Source organism: Trichogramma pretiosum, unplaced genomic scaffold (genome assembly GCF_000599845.2).
Source record: "Trichogramma pretiosum strain Unisexual culture from Peru unplaced genomic scaffold, Tpre_2.0 scaffold26, whole genome shotgun sequence".
Lineage (NCBI taxonomy): Eukaryota > Metazoa > Arthropoda > Insecta > Hymenoptera > Trichogrammatidae > Trichogramma > Trichogramma pretiosum.
The window spans coordinates 1,893,882-1,912,521 of NW_019641640.1; the positions used below are offsets into that span (position 1 = coordinate 1,893,882).

At 34.8% G+C, this 18,640-nt stretch overlaps 5 protein-coding genes across 8 annotated transcripts; 3 read left to right on the top strand and 2 right to left on the bottom strand.

Annotated features, from left to right (window-relative positions):
• Positions 1 to 282: 282 nt before the first annotated feature.
• On the bottom strand, positions 283 to 1,268 carry LOC106652531 (transmembrane protein 203). Its single transcript, XM_014371538.2, has one exon. It carries the CDS (start codon positions 1,241 to 1,243, stop codon positions 830 to 832), a length of 414 nt encoding a protein of 137 aa, XP_014227024.1. The 5' UTR covers positions 1,244 to 1,268; the 3' UTR covers positions 283 to 829.
• Positions 1,269 to 1,293: 25 nt separating this feature from the next.
• Positions 1,294 to 2,071, bottom strand: LOC106652532 (ribonuclease P protein subunit p20). The gene is made up of 3 exons (XM_014371539.2): positions 1,843 to 2,071; positions 1,509 to 1,677; positions 1,294 to 1,431 (listed from the first exon to the last, which is right to left on the bottom strand). Exons 1-3 carry the CDS (start codon positions 1,957 to 1,959, stop codon positions 1,313 to 1,315), a joined length of 405 nt encoding a protein of 134 aa, XP_014227025.1. The 5' UTR covers positions 1,960 to 2,071; the 3' UTR covers positions 1,294 to 1,312.
• Positions 2,072 to 2,366: 295 nt separating this feature from the next.
• LOC106652520 (cleavage stimulation factor subunit 1) lies at positions 2,367 to 4,478 on the top strand. The gene is made up of 3 exons (XM_014371521.2): positions 2,367 to 2,675; positions 2,960 to 3,851; positions 3,935 to 4,478. The coding sequence occupies exons 1-3, from the start codon at positions 2,605 to 2,607 to the stop codon at positions 4,271 to 4,273; spliced, it is 1,302 nt and encodes a 433-aa protein (XP_014227007.1). The 5' UTR covers positions 2,367 to 2,604; the 3' UTR covers positions 4,274 to 4,478.
• Positions 4,479 to 5,573: 1,095 nt separating this feature from the next.
• On the top strand, positions 5,574 to 10,979 carry LOC106652491 (cylicin-2-like). Of its 3 annotated transcripts, XM_014371482.2 has the most exons (6): positions 5,574 to 5,900; positions 6,044 to 6,634; positions 9,308 to 9,409; positions 9,803 to 10,098; positions 10,295 to 10,611; positions 10,706 to 10,979. In XM_014371482.2, the coding sequence occupies exons 2-5, from the start codon at positions 6,560 to 6,562 to the stop codon at positions 10,569 to 10,571; spliced, it is 750 nt and encodes a 249-aa protein (XP_014226968.1). In that variant the 5' UTR covers positions 5,574 to 5,900; positions 6,044 to 6,559; the 3' UTR covers positions 10,572 to 10,611; positions 10,706 to 10,979. The 3 variants fall into 3 exon arrangements, with proteins under 3 accessions (XP_014226968.1, XP_014226967.1, XP_014226969.1); XM_014371481.2 differs by having other exon boundaries at positions 10,295 to 10,979; XM_014371483.2 differs by lacking the exons at positions 5,574 to 5,900; positions 6,044 to 6,634 and adding an exon at positions 8,813 to 8,980 and having other exon boundaries at positions 10,295 to 10,979.
• Positions 10,980 to 13,697: 2,718 nt separating this feature from the next.
• On the top strand, positions 13,698 to 16,517 carry LOC106652537. Of its 2 annotated transcripts, none has more exons than XM_014371543.2 (5): positions 13,698 to 13,990; positions 14,535 to 14,657; positions 14,849 to 15,034; positions 15,098 to 16,055; positions 16,131 to 16,517. In XM_014371543.2, the coding sequence occupies exons 1-5, from the start codon at positions 13,955 to 13,957 to the stop codon at positions 16,184 to 16,186; spliced, it is 1,359 nt and encodes a 452-aa protein (XP_014227029.1). In that variant the 5' UTR covers positions 13,698 to 13,954; the 3' UTR covers positions 16,187 to 16,517. The 2 variants fall into 2 exon arrangements, with proteins under 2 accessions (XP_014227029.1, XP_014227030.1); XM_014371544.2 differs by lacking the exon at positions 13,698 to 13,990 and adding an exon at positions 14,187 to 14,272.
• Positions 16,518 to 18,640: the final 2,123 nt, after the last annotated feature.

The window sequence follows — 18,640 nt, forward strand, 5'->3', positions numbered from 1 at the left end:
CGATCCGTTCGTATCAGCTCTTTGATACGAACCATTTATCGAGCGTCGATTGAAATCCTCCTGTATTTATCTATTAAATATCATCCACTCGAGTTTCTCATAATGAAAGATAAATATGGCAATCGTTGGCGAAAACTTGAATTTCATTTATTGCCTTTCAAAACATCCGAACAAGTCGATAATCTTTTAATACCATCAGCACTCATTTAATATTTATCAAAGGATCGACAAAGTAAAAAAGTCGTTTTAGTTCATTAAAAAATTGTATATTTAATAATAATTGATTTTATCCTACAAATCGAATAACAAATCGGTGTCTTGTACATGGCGACATTCAATTAAACGAGTATTCACTTAAACCATATTTTTGAATTATCTTCTATAATACATTTGTACAGAGTAGTTATAAAAAAGTATTGAATGAATTTTTACATTTATACATTTTTTTCCTATGAAACTCAATAAAGTAATAAAATTTTTAAAATTATGTAATAACATCAGTCATGGTGAGATTTCCCATTTAGAACAGGTAATACCATTTCCTTTTACTTTCCCCAGTTTTATTGATAATTTTATTTTGACTGATATTGGATAACAAAAATATACTCAAATACAAATTAACAATTGAAGCAATTTATATGGATAACAAACTTATTCTGTGCTAAAGAATTAGATTTGCCTGATATCTTTCAATTGAATTTATGCTTACAATGTTTGTGCACTATTGTTACCTTGCGTGAGAAATAAACTCAGTATCCATATAAATTGCTACTGGTTGAGATGGAAGTATGCTTTGCTGACACAAGTGTCTTACATTTCCTTCGTGAGGTCAATGAAGTTGACAAGCCCTTATTGCTATCAACTGAAGAAGAATAAATACTGGACTTAGTACTTCTGAATAATCAAGATTACTAGGTCCAGCTAATTTCTTACACAACAAGTACTTAAAAACAAAAAGTAAAAGTAATGTAACCATGCTCCATAATGTTCTAAGTATACCAACTTTCATCATGCCCTCCATGTGCATTCTGATAAAAATTATTGCACAAAAATAAGTATTTAAAGCATCTGCAATGAACAGTGGAGAAAATACGATCCACCATCCTGAACTTTCAACAAAATATATTTCATCTAGTTTTAAAGCAAGTAAAATAGTAAAAATTGTCAAAGATACCAAATTGATCCATATTTCAAAAACTGTCAAGCCTAACCAGCTAACTAATTCATTGAGAGAAAAAATCATTATGATAGATAATGCTGCTTCACAATTTTTAAAAGTTACTATTAAAAATATTTACTTAATGTTATTAAATTAGCTATCAAGTTTTTCAGGACCTACAGCAACAAGTCTGTATAATCTAATGCGGATTGCCGAATTGGTTCTTTCGTTTACTTCAAAATCAGCATCATCATTCGTTGGTTCCCAATCATCTGTAAAATTATAATAGTTTTAATATTTTAAAATTAAAAAAGTAAAAGTAAATAGAATTGTCTCATGCGTTATGTACCAACTAATTTTACAGTTGAAGTTTTAGTGTCTATCTGCAAAGTATTGTGATGGATGGATTGAAGACGTAAAGCCAATTCACATGCACGAGGAATTGATTTTCCAAGACCATGAATAATAACTTCTCTTGACCCAGAATTGAAAATTTTTTCACAAAATTTCAAAAATGCCTGAATAAAAATTTGATGAGTTATTGATTTATTTTTGTCCTTCAATTATTATAATTTTTAATATTATTGAAACGGTATTAAATCACAAAAACATCGTTGTCAAAAAATTTGACAAGAATAAAAAGCTTTTGGTATTATCAACATGTTGTTTCACGAGTCACATACCTTGAAATTTGTTTTGTTGTCAACGTAGATGTCGTTTTTTGTTTTGGCTGATTGACGCGGTGTCCTTTTTTTAACAATGTGATTTACACTAGTTTGTTTTTTAACGCGACGCTCCATACTTATACATGTTCTTAAACATTTAGAACATAAAATTTGTATATGTCTAGGTTATAGAATTTGACATGAGGTAGCACCTGAAATGGGTCCTTCTAACGCACGTCGATAAGGCAGACTCTTCAATAATATCTTGAGAATATATAAGAACCGCTTTCAAATATCGTTTTTAATGTGTCACATTACATTTATATCAATATCAATTTGTTATGATATTATTCTATAAATAAAATTTTAAAAAATTGATCTTCAGAATCTTGTTAATTAAAATAGATGAAAAATTACTTCGAAGACATCTTCAATTTGATAATTTAAATTTATATTAAGCTTTGGCTATAAAACAGTAAAAAGTTGGGACCGGTGGCCCGTGGACTTGGTTCTTCTGTCTACTTTTGAAGCGTCTTGTGGTGTTGCAGTTATGATTCGTGGCTCGTAAGTCGTGAGTCGTGACGAACATCAGAGCTAAAGTGACTTAGGTTTTTCGTTTTCTGTGTTTTGCGGTATTACTGAAATTCCTATTCTAAAAGTACCTCAGCATTTAATCAAGATTAAAGCATCATCTTGTTTGCACGAATTCGCTGACTTGTTTTTCTTACACACATCTACATTGTTTTGTCTTATTAGTATTGCAGTAAACAAAATTTAAACATGAAGGACTCCGAAGTTGAATCCAAAAATATAATAAAAAACAGAGAGTTACTGTATAGGCATATGATAAGGTAAGTTTTTTATGTATTTATTTATTTTCATGCATTCCCAGCTGAAACTAACCTTTCCGGTTCCCCGGCCTAAACTTAAAAGTCAATTTCTGCTGGAAATTCATGATTAATAATGTAAACAGTACACCTACGAAGCGGAAAAAAGAGAACCTTAAGCATACAAACCCCTGCTTTGCTTTGGATAATCAAATGTACCCTGAGACTCTGAATTTTTTCGCTCCTTAGGTACATAATTTTTTATTTTTAATTATTTCCTTTAAAATTTACAATTAAAACATTTTCAGCCAATTATTTTATGATGGGCATCAGGCGATAGCTGTACAACTTTCAAATCTAATTCAGTCCGAACCACCCTGTCCACCATCAGATAGATTATTGCATCTGATGCTGATTGGAATGGCTCATGAGCCAGACAGATCAAAAAAAGAAAACAATCATGGATCAACGTTTTCAGCAGAGAACACTCTTGGACCAGGATTAGATTTAGAATTTGAAACAGAGGCAACAGTCCAAGCCCCAGAACCAGCTCAGTATGAAACTGCCTACGTGACATCTCATAAAGGAAATTGTCGTGCTGGTGCATTTTCTGCAGATGGTCAATTAATTGCTACTGGCTCTGTAGATGCATCAATTAAAATTCTAGATGTTGACAGAATGTTAGCTAAATCAGCACCTGAAGAAGTACCTGGAGATCAAACTGGTGGACATCCTGTAATAAGAACTTTATACGATCATTTGGAAGAAGTAACTTGTTTAGAGTTTCATCCTAGAGAACCCATTTTAGTATCTGGTAGTAGGGATTTTACAGTAAAGTTGTTCGATTACTCTAAAGCCAGTGTAAAAAAAGCATTTCGAACAATCACTGATGCAGATCAAATCAGGTGTTTATCATTTCATCCAACAGGTGATTTTCTGGTTGTTGGTACCAACCACCCAGTTATAAGACTTTACGATGTAAATACTGCTCAGTGTTTTGTCAGTAGTTTTCCTAGTCATCAGCACACAGGTGGAATAACAAGTTTAAAATACTGTTCTGATGCTAAAATTTTTGCATCAGCTAGTAAAGATGGATCGATTAAATTATGGGATGGTATATCAAACAAATGTATTAATACATTTACCAAAGCACATGATGGAAACCAAGTTTGTTCAGTGACTTTCACTAGAAATGGAAAGGTATGATTAAATTTATTTTTATTCTAATTTATATTTTAATAGAATCTTACATTGCAGTATTTAATATGTTTTTCCATTTACAGTATCTTTTATCATCGGGTAAAGATTCTCTCATCAAACTTTGGGAGTTATCTACCAGCAGATGTTTAATAGCTTACACGGGTGCTGGAACAACTGGCAAACAAGAGCACAAAGCTCAAGCTATTTTCAATCATACAGAGGATTATGTTATGTTCCCTGATGAAGCCACAACTTCTCTATGTGCTTGGAACTCAAGAAATGCTTCAAGAAAGCAATTGTTATCATTGGGTCATAATGGTCCAGTAAGAATGATTGTTCATTCTCCAGTGAGTCCGGCATTCTTAACATGTTCGGATGATTTTAGAGCAAGATTTTGGTATAGACGAATGCCTAATCATTAAAATTAAATAATGGACAAAATTATAAGTTATGGTTTTATTGTATTATGAATCTTAAAGTAATTTGTAGGAACAATGTACAGGTACGTTCGTAGAAAGTCGCTAGCTTACTTTTAACTAAATTAATTAATTAAAACTGTATATAGATAAATCTTAGATTAATTGTTTTGAAAAGTTAAAAAAAAAAAATTACACATGAATGAATTAACGACAAATTTATAATATTTTTGTATACTGTAAAAAATTAAACCATTAAATATATTTTAAACTTTAAACTGTATTCTAATTCATTAAGTTGAAACAGATTCATTTATATTTTAGATTAAGTTATTATTTAAAAAAAAATATTGTGGTTTTAAAGATGATCTTCCTGTTCAAGTAGCATAAGTTGTTGACAAAAGAGTTGATACGTTTTTTGTTATTTAAGAATGGCACAATCGTTTGATGAGTAAATAATTTACTGTTTTAATCATTTTAATTAAATATTTCTTGATGTCGAAAAAAACGATAAATCTCATTTCTAAAACGCACGCTAAAGCATGTTGCAATGTAACTACACTGTTCAACAGATTTGGCGCGTTTCATTTTCGTATTATGCGAATTGTAAATGGCTCCTGTCTGTACAGTACCGTACGGTGTATACTATACATTATCATGTGACCGACGCAGCTTCATAAGACGACGACCGTATGTCACCGCCATTTTCGCCGCACCAACGCGACGATACAAATTCGCAAAATATATGCCAAATGCAGTGACCTGGGTGCGCGTATCGTTTGGGCTAAATGGGATTTTTGAAAAGGCTAAAATCCAGCCGGTGTCGATTGTTTCAGCTTTCGCAAAAATAGTTCATAAAAAAACTTGCGTAAACATGGGCAGCGCAAGTTTTTTTCGAAGCTCGCGACCGATCGCTGGATTGGACCGTTGGTGGTTGGCGCGGACAAACAAACAAGTTGCGCGCGCATCTATCAACGAAGCTCGTTGGACGGTTGAGCCTTGAGACCGTTTGTTTTGGTTGTGCCAGTGCGCTGCATGAGTTGTCTACTCTACTGGTATGGCCTGCAGGCTTCGCTTTTATACACAATGCAAGTTCGACTGCGGGCTCGTACCGCAAGCGCGCGTCTATACGTCCAAAGAGGCACAGAGAACAAGCTGCAAAGTGCACATGTACTGCAGGCGAGAGCGCGCGCGACTGCGCGAATCAAATTGTAGATCGCGTGCAGTCTGTATGTGTTAGTATACATGCACATTTGTAAAGGATGAGAAGAGCGGCCGGTCAGTTCGCACAAAGTCGACCGTCGAGTTCTGGCGTTTTTCGTGCAGCGACGACGACACTTTCTGCAACACACTGATATACATAATACAGAACGGCGCAGAGAGGCATATAACTATATAGAGATACGAGTCGATCGTTGTACTACGCACCAAAGCTGCTCCGAACTGAGTGCAGCGTATCAGACCGTATTATATACATACGTGCTGAGTCGCGAGTCGAGAAAAAGAGAGCGAGAAACGAGTAGTTATAGGCCCTCCTCATTGCGCAAAGTCTGCCAGAGAGAGCGCGCCGCATCGGCGAGTAGTGCGTTTTCTTGCGATATACGTAACCGACCATTATCTATTTCTCTTATCGGTGAGTATCGCCGCGCGAACGCAGAAGAAACGCAAAGGTCCATATTACATATCGTATTCATCGTTCGCGCAATAATACAGGCATAGAGCCTCTCAACCAAGTCAACTTGTTATTTTCATCTCGATAAAATTTGCGTGTTACAGCTCGTTCAAAAACGGATTTCTTCTACCTCCCCGAGTCTCCGATTAGCCGACTACACAGCCGACTATTAGCGGCGGATCATCATAACATCGCGCACATATACAGCCAATAGCTTACAATTCAATGCGTATTCATATGTGTGCGTGTGCGTGTACGACACCTACATACGTTGCAAAGTAGTAGTCGGTGTGCGCTTACATATATCTGCGAGCGAACTATAAGCCAGAGCGCTAAGCAGGCGCAGCATATTTCGGTGAAGTAGCGTCGTGTGGTGGTAGTGGTGTGCAACTCCGACTCGTGCTCAAGAGAGAGAAAGAGAGAGAGAGAGAGAGAGACGGCATCGCGCGCGCGGTATATAGTGCTTGTTTTGAGTTGCCAGCAGCAGCAGCAGCAGTAGCGGCGCCAGTAGGTAGCAGATAGCGCGTCTTGATCGATCATCAGTTTCTGTGCTGTGTGTGATATTTTATCAACGACGAGAGAAACCTCTTTTTGCGCAGAGCTATATAATATACATTAGGATGTCGGCCGAGACCAAGAGTGAAAACAACAGCAGCGCGGCCCCGGTCGCGCTCGACGATGGCGTCGATAAGAAGGTAATACGGAGCACCACAACTTGCATGCCACTCTCGCTCGTGTATTATTATTTGTGTACGTGCCGCCCCGCGTTCGCTTTCGACTCCGACTCTCGATGTATTATGTATTCGACGACGACGACGGCGCGAGTGTTATGCCGTAGGATATGTATACACACGATGCGGTGCGGATGAGAACGAGGAGGCCCCTCCACCACTGGTCGGTCGGTCGCCGCCGCCGCCGGCCTGCCTGACTGCTGTGCTGCTCTCCTGTCCGCGTGCGCGCCGGCGACCCGAAGATTCGCGCCGTTCTTCTCCTGTCTACGCCTACGCTCTCGGCTCGGCTCCTCTGTTGTTGTGCCATCATTGTGCCTCGCTACGATTTTTCTTCTCTTCGCCCGATGCGTCCGTATACCTCCGCTTGGACGCGCGTTTCTTTCTCTCGGGTCGGCGCGCTCGCCACCCGTCAACAGCGTCTATTGTTATTATTATTCTTCGTGTGTACAGTATGCACCGTGACCATGATTGCCCGCCGCGTCGAGCGCCGATCGAGTCTGGTTTGGGGGTTAGGGCAACCGCGCAGCGCAGTGCAGATCAGCAGCACCAGCAGCAGTCGGCGGCGCCCAAGACTATCCAACATGGCCGACCTGTTGTTTTTCTCGACTTGTGTGTACACATAATGTATACGAAAAAACGTCTGTCGAGAACGTGAATTTTTTCGCGCGACTCTCGACCTGCCGTGAGTCGCGATTATTTTTCTAACGGCGGCTCATATTTTTTTCTTGCCGACGCTCTATTGCGTGTGGCAGAAAGAGTGTGCCTCGCTCTACTCGGGTGAAAACGGTGGCGGCGGCGGCGCAGCCGGCAACGATCACGTACGCCGCCGAATCATTGGCGCGTCTTTGATGCGCGCGTGGGTCTCCCGATACATATACGCATAATAACACACTGTGCTGCGTCGGGTTGCAACGATGCATCGCTTTTGCATCGATAGGACGCGAACGACTCGGAGCGTCGCATCGATAAGATCCAGCCCGAGACGTAGTTTGATGCGACGATGCAGCTTAAATGCATTTTTCTCTCAGTTTTTTCGATCGTTCGCCTGCATATGTATGTGTGACGGCATTGGCCGCGCTCGCGTGACAGTCGCGGGGGGATATTCCAATGCCGCGCGGAGCACGCTACAAGGCGATGATGCAGCAGCAGTATAAGCGCAGGCACTCGTGTATGTGTGTATGCGTCGTCGTTCGCGCTCTATTGCGCCCGCGTGTGCTTCCTGCGCTCTCCGCGGGTCGCGACTCTGTTTTATCTAAGTGTCGTATGTATGTATACTTTATACAGCGCGTACATAATACGCGAACGCGAATTCGTTGGACATTTCGGCCAAAGTACGCAATAATGACTGACGCGCGCTCACACATACGCAGCAGCGGTGGTAGCCGCTTCCTTCGGCGTACATTGCCTCGCGTGCGCGTATTGTGACTCTTGTCAATCTGCAGTCTGCAGCTCGGCGCGTTGCTTACAAACTGTAGACTTTGACAAACGCGCGCTTCGCTTACCTTTAGGACATGATATGAATTTCAAATAAGATGTATTATGCCTCTCCGCTGCAACCGCACCAAGTTTCTGAGCGCTTATTTTTTTCTTCTAAATTTAATTCTAAAAATAGTTCAGTCTACATTATATATAAGTCGTATAATGCAAGGAGAAAACCTTGACAAATAGAACTTGATACAGTAAAAAAAAACTACCGACTGTGACATGTTGAACTCGCGTGTATAATTGCTCGCAATTCAGGGGACCTCGAACGATTGAGATAAATTTCGAGTCTCATTGATCTATAATTTCGATGAGTAGGACTGATCAATCTCGAAAAATCTCTGCAGCGATCCTTAATTAAACTACATTTGATCATTTCAAATTTGGTTTTGAAAACTACGCAACTAGCAACCTGAGACTCGGAAATAAACATTTGATCTCTGCACTCCGTCTAGAACTTCAAAACATTTTAATTCACGCCGAAAGAACACGAAAAAAATAATTCTAAGCATAGCTTCGTGTTACTTTGATAAATGCTTCATTATAATACGTCGTCTCAAAATCGGTAAGACGAGTCTATACCATTATTCTCCCGAGACGCTGCAACTCCAATATTACAGAAGGGATAAGCACGAGTGTTCCGCGGCGCGTGCAGAAGTTAGCTAGCTGTCGCGTTTCCCGCCATTTCTCGCTGTCCGCGCCGTGAAGTTATAGACAAACATTTTTTTATTAATAATTTATTTTACGATAGCCTCTTTCTGATCCATTATGTGGGATTTCAAGTTGATGAAATTACAACCTCGCGTTGTGATCCGAAAATTAAAAAAGGTGCGTCCTTGACAAATTACCAATTGCGTTTAAATTTTGATCTCAAGAGGATGACCAAACTAGACTAAAAATAATTTTTCCAATCCAGCTCTCTAAAAATTTTTATTGTTTATTTTTTTTCCTAAGCTCTACGGTGTCCCGACGACCATAAAAATAAAACTAAAAGCCTTCTAATAAAATATTTAGTTTTAGTTTCGTAAAAACGGATTTAAAAGTTGATTTTTAGACTAATTTAGAAAAATTTGGATTTCGGACTTTTCAATTTCCTGAAAAATGAGTCTGAAACGTATAACTTATTAAATTACTAATATATTGATTTTTTTGTAGGAGGAAGTTCAGGATGAAAAGCCAGTGACCAAAGGCAGACGAGGCACCAAAAGGTTATCAACCTTAGAAAAGACAGCCCAAGAAGCCAATATGATCATAAAGGTAAATATTTTTTTTTTAATTCAAGCACATTGCAAGAACATAGACTGGTTGACTTGAAAAATAGGTATTAGGCGATACAAAAACGATAAACGGAAAAAATTCATCGATACGGTTTACTTCGTGCTATACCATAGATAAATATTTCTTAACTCGGTCTTTAAACTGTGTACTGAATTGGTATTAAATAAATCGTTGATTATATACGTAAAAAACGAAACTTCTCATGAAAAATAGAATACAATGTATGTAAATCTTCGGGTACAATCAAATGAATAAATTTTCACGAGACGAAAAATAACTAATCTGTGTCTTCCGTATAATTTAAATTTCAACAAGTCGAGGTTTATTTGTCAATCATACAAATATTTATAATAATCAATTTTTCTATTACAGGACTTGAATTCATCTGGCCCCGAAGTAGAAGGAAGAAGGCGCACACGCAGTTCAGCTCGCGGTATTGTCACACCGGTTGTTCCATCGCCTCCTAAAAAAGAGAAAAAAGAGCCTAAACCCAGCACTGGTCGTGGTCGTGGCAGGCCGAAGAAAACCAATGAGAATGATGAAGAAAATGACAAATCTTCAAACAATAAAGCCAACAATGATAAGAAAGAAGATTCCAAAATGGAGGTAGACGAAGAAGCTAATGACAAAGAAGATGCCAAAGCTAATAACGAAAATAAAAAAGACAGGTACAATATAATATTTTTAATGAAATCTTTATTCCCCGTTTAATTGACTTGAGCATTTTACATCCAAAAACACATAAACTGAAAAAAGATGAAAAAATCTTTCATTTTACACTCTCACAATATTGCTATTTTTAATTTTTAAAATAAGGCACAAAAAATAATTCGATAGATTATTAATTGAGTGATGAATTTTCAGCAAAGATGATTCGACGAAAGAAGATAAAAAAGATGAAACGTCTAATAACGTAAAGGCCGATAAAAATGAAAAATCAGAAAATAATACCAACGATTCTAAGACCAATGCTGTCCATGAATTTGAGTCGGGAGCCAAAAAAGATGAAACAACTAAAACTAACTCCGATAGCACGACAGAATCGAGTAAAGACAAGCTCGATGGAGCAACTATAGGCAAACCAGCTACTGAAAATTCTGCCAGTGACAGTGCGCCAGCTGTCTCTGAGAAGAAAGAATAATTATGATTATGAACCACGTATCAAGTACATCTCTTTCCATGTAAGGATTAGAACTTAATGGTTCTTTGATGACTGTTTTTTTGATAGTAGACGCAGAATAAATTGTCTACAGAAAAATTGAATTTTTCTTACAGCAAGTACCAGATGTTAGGCTTAAAAATTCAGCCCTTCTGTTTATTTTAAGTGATTGACAGTGACTTGTTATTTGTCTGACTAATCAGCGCATCACAGTCAAATTCCGCTTGCAATGGAATAGAGAAAAATATTTTCGACGTTTCTCATTAGTGAAGAACGTTAACTTAGCAAGAGTAATGATTTATTTTTAGAGATTTGATAAGGATAAAGTTGAGTTCTGAAGTAATTTTATTGTTTAAAATAAGTTTTTTAAATATATGCATCACAACTAAATTCCTTTAAAGTTTAATATATTCAGAATGCCACTCGTTTTTTGTCAGATCAATTTTGTAGATTTACAAATATATAAATAAGGCTAGTATGATTGGAATATAATGATATATATATTTATCATGAAGAATTATAATTTTATAAAGGAAGTGAAATAAAAAATCTTGAAACCTACAAAATTGATTTCAATAATGAATTTATCTCATTAATCATATGCCCTAACTAAAATTTGAATGATCTAACGATTTCTGTTGTAAGTAGGCAAAAACATTTCAAAATAATACTTTAAGAATTTGAGGCTTGAAAAGTCTCAACTGCATTAATTAATGATTTTTGTTCATTTTAACTAATAAATTAAGTTGTACTGATGAAATAGTTAGTACAAGCATAATAAAAAATCGTTATGAGATGAGCATAAGTAGTTCGTGTACAATGATATTGCTGTGAAATATATTTAATATGGGCTTTAAATTTAAAATTGTAACATGAACAGACATTTTTAAGTTAAAAATCTCTGCAACTATTATATTAAATAAATATTTTACTATATTTTACTTTATAAATATATTCGTATTTAACCAACTATACTTATTGGTTTGAAAATAAATAAAATCTTTTAGATTGTACTTTACATCAATTTATTTTTATGTAAGAATATCAAAAGTAATTTTGGGACTTTCATTCATTATCAACGACATGCATAATCTATAAAATATAAAAAAAAGGAAAAATTATCATACAATGTTATTTTAAGTTTTCGGGACCGACAGATTTCTTTATTAATGTCTTTTTGGTCCTATATTAAATATGTTGATATTATCGGGTATTCGAACGGTTGTGAATGTACAGTTAGTTTAATTATGTGATGCGTTATACAAGAAAAATGCAATGTTAAAACCCTTGATTTATGCCTATGCTTCCAAACAAATTACTTATACATGTAACAATTTGCTTACACAAACAAATTAGTCTATGAATTAATTTCAAAGACCGGCCAATGTAAAAATGACCATTTTCATACATACTATCAGATTTCTGACTATTTTTCAACAAAATCTCTATTGTGAAGTAATGAATAGTACAGTCTTCTGATAATTATTCAGTAATAATTTTGAAATATGTTTGAAAGAATTTTCACACTGGCTACGACATCTCAAAACTAATATTAATTTTGGAAGATTGAATGAAGCTGTACATTTTTTGCCTCAATGTGCTCATTGTCGTTAGTAATGTATTGTCAATTGTAGAAAGAGTCTTGTACTAAAATTAAGTTATATGTTTTGTACATATATATGATTCAAAATACAAGTGTCATAATTCATTGTAATGTCTATAAAATGTTCATTTCAAAAATTAAAATGTAATATTTGCTCTAATGCTTCAAGATTTTCATAAATGTAAGCAAGGGAGTATATAAAGATAAAATCGATATTAATTTTCAATCATAAATATTTTATTATTATGGTTTTTTGAAATGAATAAATTATACAGTCTATTAGTTTCAATCGCAGCAAAAAAAATTTTCTCGGGATGGATCAGTTAGATATTGATTTACCAAGTATAAAGAAATATTTATTGTGTATGCATGATTTAAATTGATACCATAGCTTTTTTACACATTGTTTTAAGATACAATCGTTTATTTTTTAAATAATTTCTGTATAATGAAAGGTTTATTTAATATTTCAATTATCGAGTGCAATTTAAAACTAAAAATTTTATGCAAAAAATGAATAAAACTATTCAGAGTATCACTTGAACAATGGCATTAAAAAAATATCACGATAAAATTATTTTAATATTGAACCGTTTTTTTTATATTCAAGTGTAAGACATCTATAATTAATTGTCAACCCTACAGGCAATTATCAAGTTTGGAAATGGCAATTTTAAATAGCTTTTATCTTTCCAGTAACTTTATTTTCATTCAAGAATATTGTCCTAAACATTAAAAGTTTTCAACCATAACATTTATTATAAATTTTTATAATTAAATTGGACGTACGTCAAAGTCATGATCAAAATCAGTTATACAAATTAAGTAATTTATCTGTCTCAAAGGTGATAAGAGAATTAAATGTAAAATGAAGTTGAAATGATTAAATAAATTTGATATCTAAAACATGTAAGTGATTTTATATATGGATTCATATTCATACATTTAGGTACAAATTACAATGTATAATTTGATAAAATATACATTTTACATTTATGTAACTGTGAACAAGATTAAAAAATTAAATAATTAATAGAAAATTTGTAGGGATAGTATTGACCAGCCTGAAAAGGTCTTTCAAATTAACTAGGAAAGATGCTCCAACTTATACTTTAAACGAAAGTATGTGTGTAAAAAAAAAAAAAAAATGTGCTGTAACAAAACCAGCTTAAGTTATAACATATAAATGATAGGTACTGATCCTACCTGCAGAAGAAATTATTAGAGTTATATTAAAAAGATAAAATAAAAATGATTATTGCGTGACCGTGAAAAGACGATTATAAAGTTGAAATTGAATTTTGTATTACAATGCTTCAAATCAATAAAATCAGTGGAACATAATGGCTCTGAACCTTTATTTATACCTCATAATCTGCACTTCATATAAAGTTTGATATTTCAGAATGATTCTCCGAAAACTAGAATTCATCATGCTATTTGATTGTCATAATAAGTAAACACCAACTAGACACGTAGACGAGTATACGGAGATCAGAGTAAAACTTGTCAGTATCGAGCGATTGGTTGACCGTACGATCACTCACTAACAGTTTGACAATGTTTTCGATTTTCGAACGTTTACGTTAACCTGCTAAAATGATCAGGAAAGCATAAATAAAATACTGTATTGTGTAGAGTGACTCAAGTTCCGGTGTTAGTAGTGACAGTCACAATTTACATTGACAATTCTCATCTATTATTTTTTGGTGCAAGATAAACATTTCATCAGCAGTTCAATAGATCAATGTAACGGATTTTTATGTTTGAAAAATCGAATCAAGGTAACCTTTCGTTGGTAAGTTTTTGCGTTGAATTTCGTAGTGGTCAATACATGGATATTTTTTTGTATTCTGAAATCTAAACTTTCCAAACGTCATCACAACTTTGCTATTAAACTTTCAATAGTGACCAAAGCATATGAAAGCCTTGTTTAGAGAAACTCATTAAAGGGGGCATCACATTGCAATGTTCCGATTCGTTCAAAAGTTTCCCTTTTATTCGTTAGATATTTTAAGGTAGCGATTGCAAAAGGTTTCGTGAATATCGATTTTTTCGAATCAGTTATGGAAAAATTAACGTAAATATTGGCAGTTGGTTAAATATTGTAGATTCAGAATTGTTGCATGGATTGTTTCATGCTTTGATAATCTATCTATATTACTTTAGAGACATTTGTAGTTGTTGGAAAACATTATTTGTTTCGTAAAAAAGCCTTAAATTAATTATTAAGATTTACTTTTGTTAATATTGGCAACAATGATAAGTTGAAATTTAAAACCTGAAAGTTCTAAATCGAAATTCTAAATTTTACACTTTTCTAACATTGATTATATTTGAAGGTGGGCACTCAACTTACGATGTCTTCGTCTGATAAAGAAAATATAGACACGTGGAACTTGTCGGCTGAGCTCAATACATCGAATAAATCCATTGACGATGAAAAAGATGAATCAACTTCAGAGGTACTTATATTGTTACTAATTAAATCATGAATTATGAAAAATTGTTTGTACCACTTTGCCCGAGCAAAAAGGGGGATGGACATTTTCTATTCAAAAGTGAAAATTATAACTCCATTAGTTTGCATAATAATTTAATTCGCAAACAAGTGTTTTGTACTGAATACCTTATAGATATTTTTATTTGCTTACAGCTACGAGTGTATTTTCGATCGAGAATGATAGAAGCTTTGATGGAAAATATTCAAAGCTCCAAGTGCTCGATTGATTTGAAAAAAAGATTACTAAACTCAGCTAGTGAAGTAGCTAAAAATTTCGAATTCCAAGCATTTGATTCGTCAAAAAAACTTATAAAATATAAATATTTAGTGGCTGAAAAGGTAAAAAATGGTTTAAATTTAATGTTTTTAGGGTTTAAAAGTCATTTTAAATGTCGTGCTTAGCTTACAGATATCAAGAAAGCAACGAAAAACAATATTTTGAGTGAATTATTTGATGAGGATTCGGAAAATATCCCGAATGTAAAAGAGTTCATACCAAACACAAACTTTGACGAATCAACTACAAAAGAAAAAGCTGAATCAAGCACTAGTGAATACGATCTGATTAAACCTTCGTACTCGAATCTTGTAAACTATCTGGATAAATTAACGGTTGCATCCAAACTTGTTAATTATGACGACGAGGTCGAAACTCAGGGGACAGTGTATTATTCCCAAGAAACAGTATATGAAACACCACCTTCAGATTTTAATGATAAATACCTTGAATCGCTTCAGAAAAACATAAATTCCTCTGTAAAATCGAAGCGCATTATAATTCAAAACGATACCTTCAAGAAATTTGATCATTCAAAAAGGGAACATTCTATTTCAAACGTTTTAGACGAGGAAGTTTTAATGAAAAAATCAAAGTTAGAAGGTAGTAACGAGTCGATATTTGATGAATTCGAATTTTCGGAAACTAAATCAATAAACTCAAGGGTAGAACAAGATTCGGGAGATAATGACACTAAATATAATTCATTTGAATTTGACGAAAATTTCCATTACATCACTGATCTTGACTCGCCAAAGCAAAATACGGAAATCGAAGTATCTTACTTCGCAGATCCCGGCATGGGCCATTTAAACTTCGATGTTAAAAGTGCCGAAACAGAAAAGTTTGATAAAATATACGTCGATGAGAATGGCGAATTTCTTTTTGATGAATATGTTGACCATAAAGATTCCTATACACCTAGTAATGAAGAAAAAGAGGAGCAAATTCATGATATTTTGAAGCCAATAGTCGATTATTATCGTTCCACTTTACTTCTTAAAAACGATGAGGATTACAAACGTGTTTCTTCAAATATCCTGGCGGATTTGATGAAGCGTAAAATAAATAATAGCAGTTTCGGTAAGTATTTCATTTTTCTGGTACACTCAAAATATTTTAACTAAACTGCTTTCTAATAGTACGATTTACTTTTAGTTGACAACGTCCAAAAGTATGCTGTTTTTGCCATTTCATCTTACAAGTACATCTAGAAAAATGAATTTCTCACGTGTGATTCGTCATAAGGCTGATACTTATGTTGTTAATATTTTTTGAAGAAGAAACCATTGGCGTCTAATGCTCAATACATTTTGAGTGTATTTAATGGATTTCAGTATTTTACCCTGCAATTTCGATATTATAGGGTTATAGCAAAACTTATTTAGTCTTTCGAGACATTCCTTACTCAGTAATTTTCGTGGGGACTTAAGGATATTACATCGATACTATTTTTCGCTGTATAATTCTCAATTATATTTTTTTTTGCAATCTCTCGACATTGATACATATTTTTTCTTTCTATTCATATGATACACATTACCAAAATTAAAAATATGATTATAAAATTTGTTAAAAATTCACATCTAAACCAACGATACTTATTTTTTAATCATCAAAAAAAAAAAAAAAAAAATCATAAATAAAAAAAATACTGAAAGCAAATGAGTTTGTATTCTAATATTATTTTTTGTAATAAAATTAATACTGGTCTTCAATATATTGTATGAAGGAAATCGAGTCATTTTATGAATTGATTTATTTTATTGTTTTAATTATCTTGATGCAATGGTGTAGCCAAAACAAATATCGGTATTTTATTTTCCATACTGCTCAGCCTACGAATGTACACGAGCGTCGATCTCAGTTGATTGCCCAGTGAAACTGTATCGATTTTGAAATAATTGAGCAAACATTCGGGTGGCCAGGAACGTCAATAGCTTTTGCATGACTTGATAAACAACTCGCGCAGGAGACTAACGGAGGTTCCACCCATTCCACATTTTAATATCATTAATCTTTTAAAAAATGAACCTCATTAAAATGTAATGAAAATAAACCGATCATTCGACCGCATTTTTGATCTGGAAATATTTTATTTTAGAAAAAGTAAAAATATAACGGTAAATCATAGAGCTATGTGGCAGCTCAAATTCAATGAAGAAAAGTGCCACAATTTTGAAAGAAATGCGCAGATTTTTTGGCAGAGGCAAAGGTGCTAGCTCTTCTTTTCTTTGTCTCAAGATGTCCCGACGAAAATCTCGCCTTTTTTTTTAATACACGATTCGACGCCATGAAACGTGCAGAGCTTTGCTCGTTCACTTAACTGGCAAGACAGGCATGAAGTGCGAAGCTCCTTTTCGAATCTCATTACTACGTCTTCTATGCGCATCGTCGCTTCTTGAGATATCTGCAGTTCTTGTCTGGCGTTTTTTTTTATTGCGGTGGTGTGCCAGGAAATAAAATAAGAAGTTAGGAGACAAAGATAAGTTCAAGAAGATTCTTATTGGATTCGATTCCGGATGATCCTTCTTCCTTTTTTTTGCAAAAATGTATATACCACGCAGAAATACATGCAGAACGATTGCAGGGAAAAATATCTGCGCGCACGTAAAAGGGTATATACGCAGTCTACTTATTTTTCGAAAATAAATTCGAGTTCGTTACACGCGAATGTGCACAATGCTAAAGTTGGATTTTTATTTTATACACAGGCGTATCGAAATAAATTCGTACCTAAGCCTGCATTGTATTCTACGCACGTGTGTATGTAAAAAAGGCCAACACACGTAAGTATCGAGAAACTACACATAGGAATAATATAAAACTTTTATTCTGACAAATTTCACAGATGAGTGCACAAAAAATTCTACTCGATTCATCAGACCTAGGCGTTTTATTTTACCTCTCCCCTCGCAGTCGCACACGTTCGCGCGATATATACACAGACCACAAAACTTATATTACAAAACTTTATAAATCAGTCTATTTTTCAAGTAACTTTAAAAGTAATTTTGTAAGGCATCTTTCCACCGGCGGTGTATATATTTCTACTATTTTAATCGAAGTTTTTTCGATGGGTTGCGCCGTTTATAACTGTATTGTCAGGGAGTTATTCTGTTTATTTACATCATATGACGCGAGCAAATAGATATCAACGGCATTCAATCCTCTCGGCTGAATCAATGGACGTACTGTGAATGCGATTGTCAATTGTTAACAATGGCAATGTGTTGCGAGTGCGCCTGTGAAACTATATACAAATAACAAAAGCGGCCCGCGCGACATTATCCGTTCAGTTTCGATCAAGCTCCAGTGTACTTGGCAGTACATGTATACAGATTCGCGCGGTTTCGCCTCGTCTTAAGCCCACCCGACCGAAATCCAATTAAGCAAAGCGATGATTTCGATGAAGGGCGGTTTATTCGCCGCTTAACTTTTCCGACTTTGAATGATTTCGATGCGGCGCATTGAGGGCACACCATTGAGTTTGTTTTTCAAAGCTACATAATATCCAGAAGGAAGTAAGCTGCAAACGACTTATTAAATTTATTTATTCATTTTTATTTCTATAGCTCTTATGAAGAGATGTGTAAGTTCAAGTGCGTTGGATTTAATGCAACGCACACTCAGGTTATCCTACTTTTTTTTTGCACGAGGCGTTCTTT

Coding starts and splice junctions, on each gene's coding strand:
- LOC106652537 (XM_014371543.2), top strand. CDS start 13,955: ATGTTTGAAAAATCGAATCAAGGTAACCTTTCGTTG. Junction 14,658..14,848: donor AAGATGAATCAACTTCAGAG/GTACTTATATTG, acceptor ATTTGCTTACAG/CTACGAGTGTATTTTCGATC. Junction 16,056..16,130: donor AATAAATAATAGCAGTTTCG/GTAAGTATTTCA, acceptor ATTTACTTTTAG/TTGACAACGTCCAAAAGTAT.
- LOC106652520 (XM_014371521.2), top strand. CDS start 2,605: ATGAAGGACTCCGAAGTTGAATCCAAAAATATAATAAAAAACAGAGAG. Junction 2,676..2,959: donor CTGTATAGGCATATGATAAG/GTAAGTTTTTTA, acceptor AAACATTTTCAG/CCAATTATTTTATGATGGGC. Junction 3,852..3,934: donor CTTTCACTAGAAATGGAAAG/GTATGATTAAAT, acceptor TTCCATTTACAG/TATCTTTTATCATCGGGTAA.
- LOC106652532 (XM_014371539.2), bottom strand. CDS start 1,959: ATGGAGCGTCGCGTTAAAAAACAAACTAGTGTAAATCACATTGTTAAA. Junction 1,678..1,842: donor ACAACAAAACAAATTTCAAG/GTATGTGACTCG, acceptor ATTTTTATTCAG/GCATTTTTGAAATTTTGTGA. Junction 1,432..1,508: donor TTCAACTGTAAAATTAGTTG/GTACATAACGCA, acceptor ATAATTTTACAG/ATGATTGGGAACCAACGAAT.
- LOC106652531 (XM_014371538.2), bottom strand. CDS start 1,243: ATGATTTTTTCTCTCAATGAATTAGTTAGCTGGTTAGGCTTGACAGTT.
- LOC106652491 (XM_014371481.2), top strand. CDS start 6,560: ATGTCGGCCGAGACCAAGAGTGAAAACAACAGCAGCGCGGCCCCGGTC. Junction 6,635..9,307: donor ACGATGGCGTCGATAAGAAG/GTAATACGGAGC, acceptor ATTTTTTTGTAG/GAGGAAGTTCAGGATGAAAA. Junction 9,410..9,802: donor AAGCCAATATGATCATAAAG/GTAAATATTTTT, acceptor TTTCTATTACAG/GACTTGAATTCATCTGGCCC.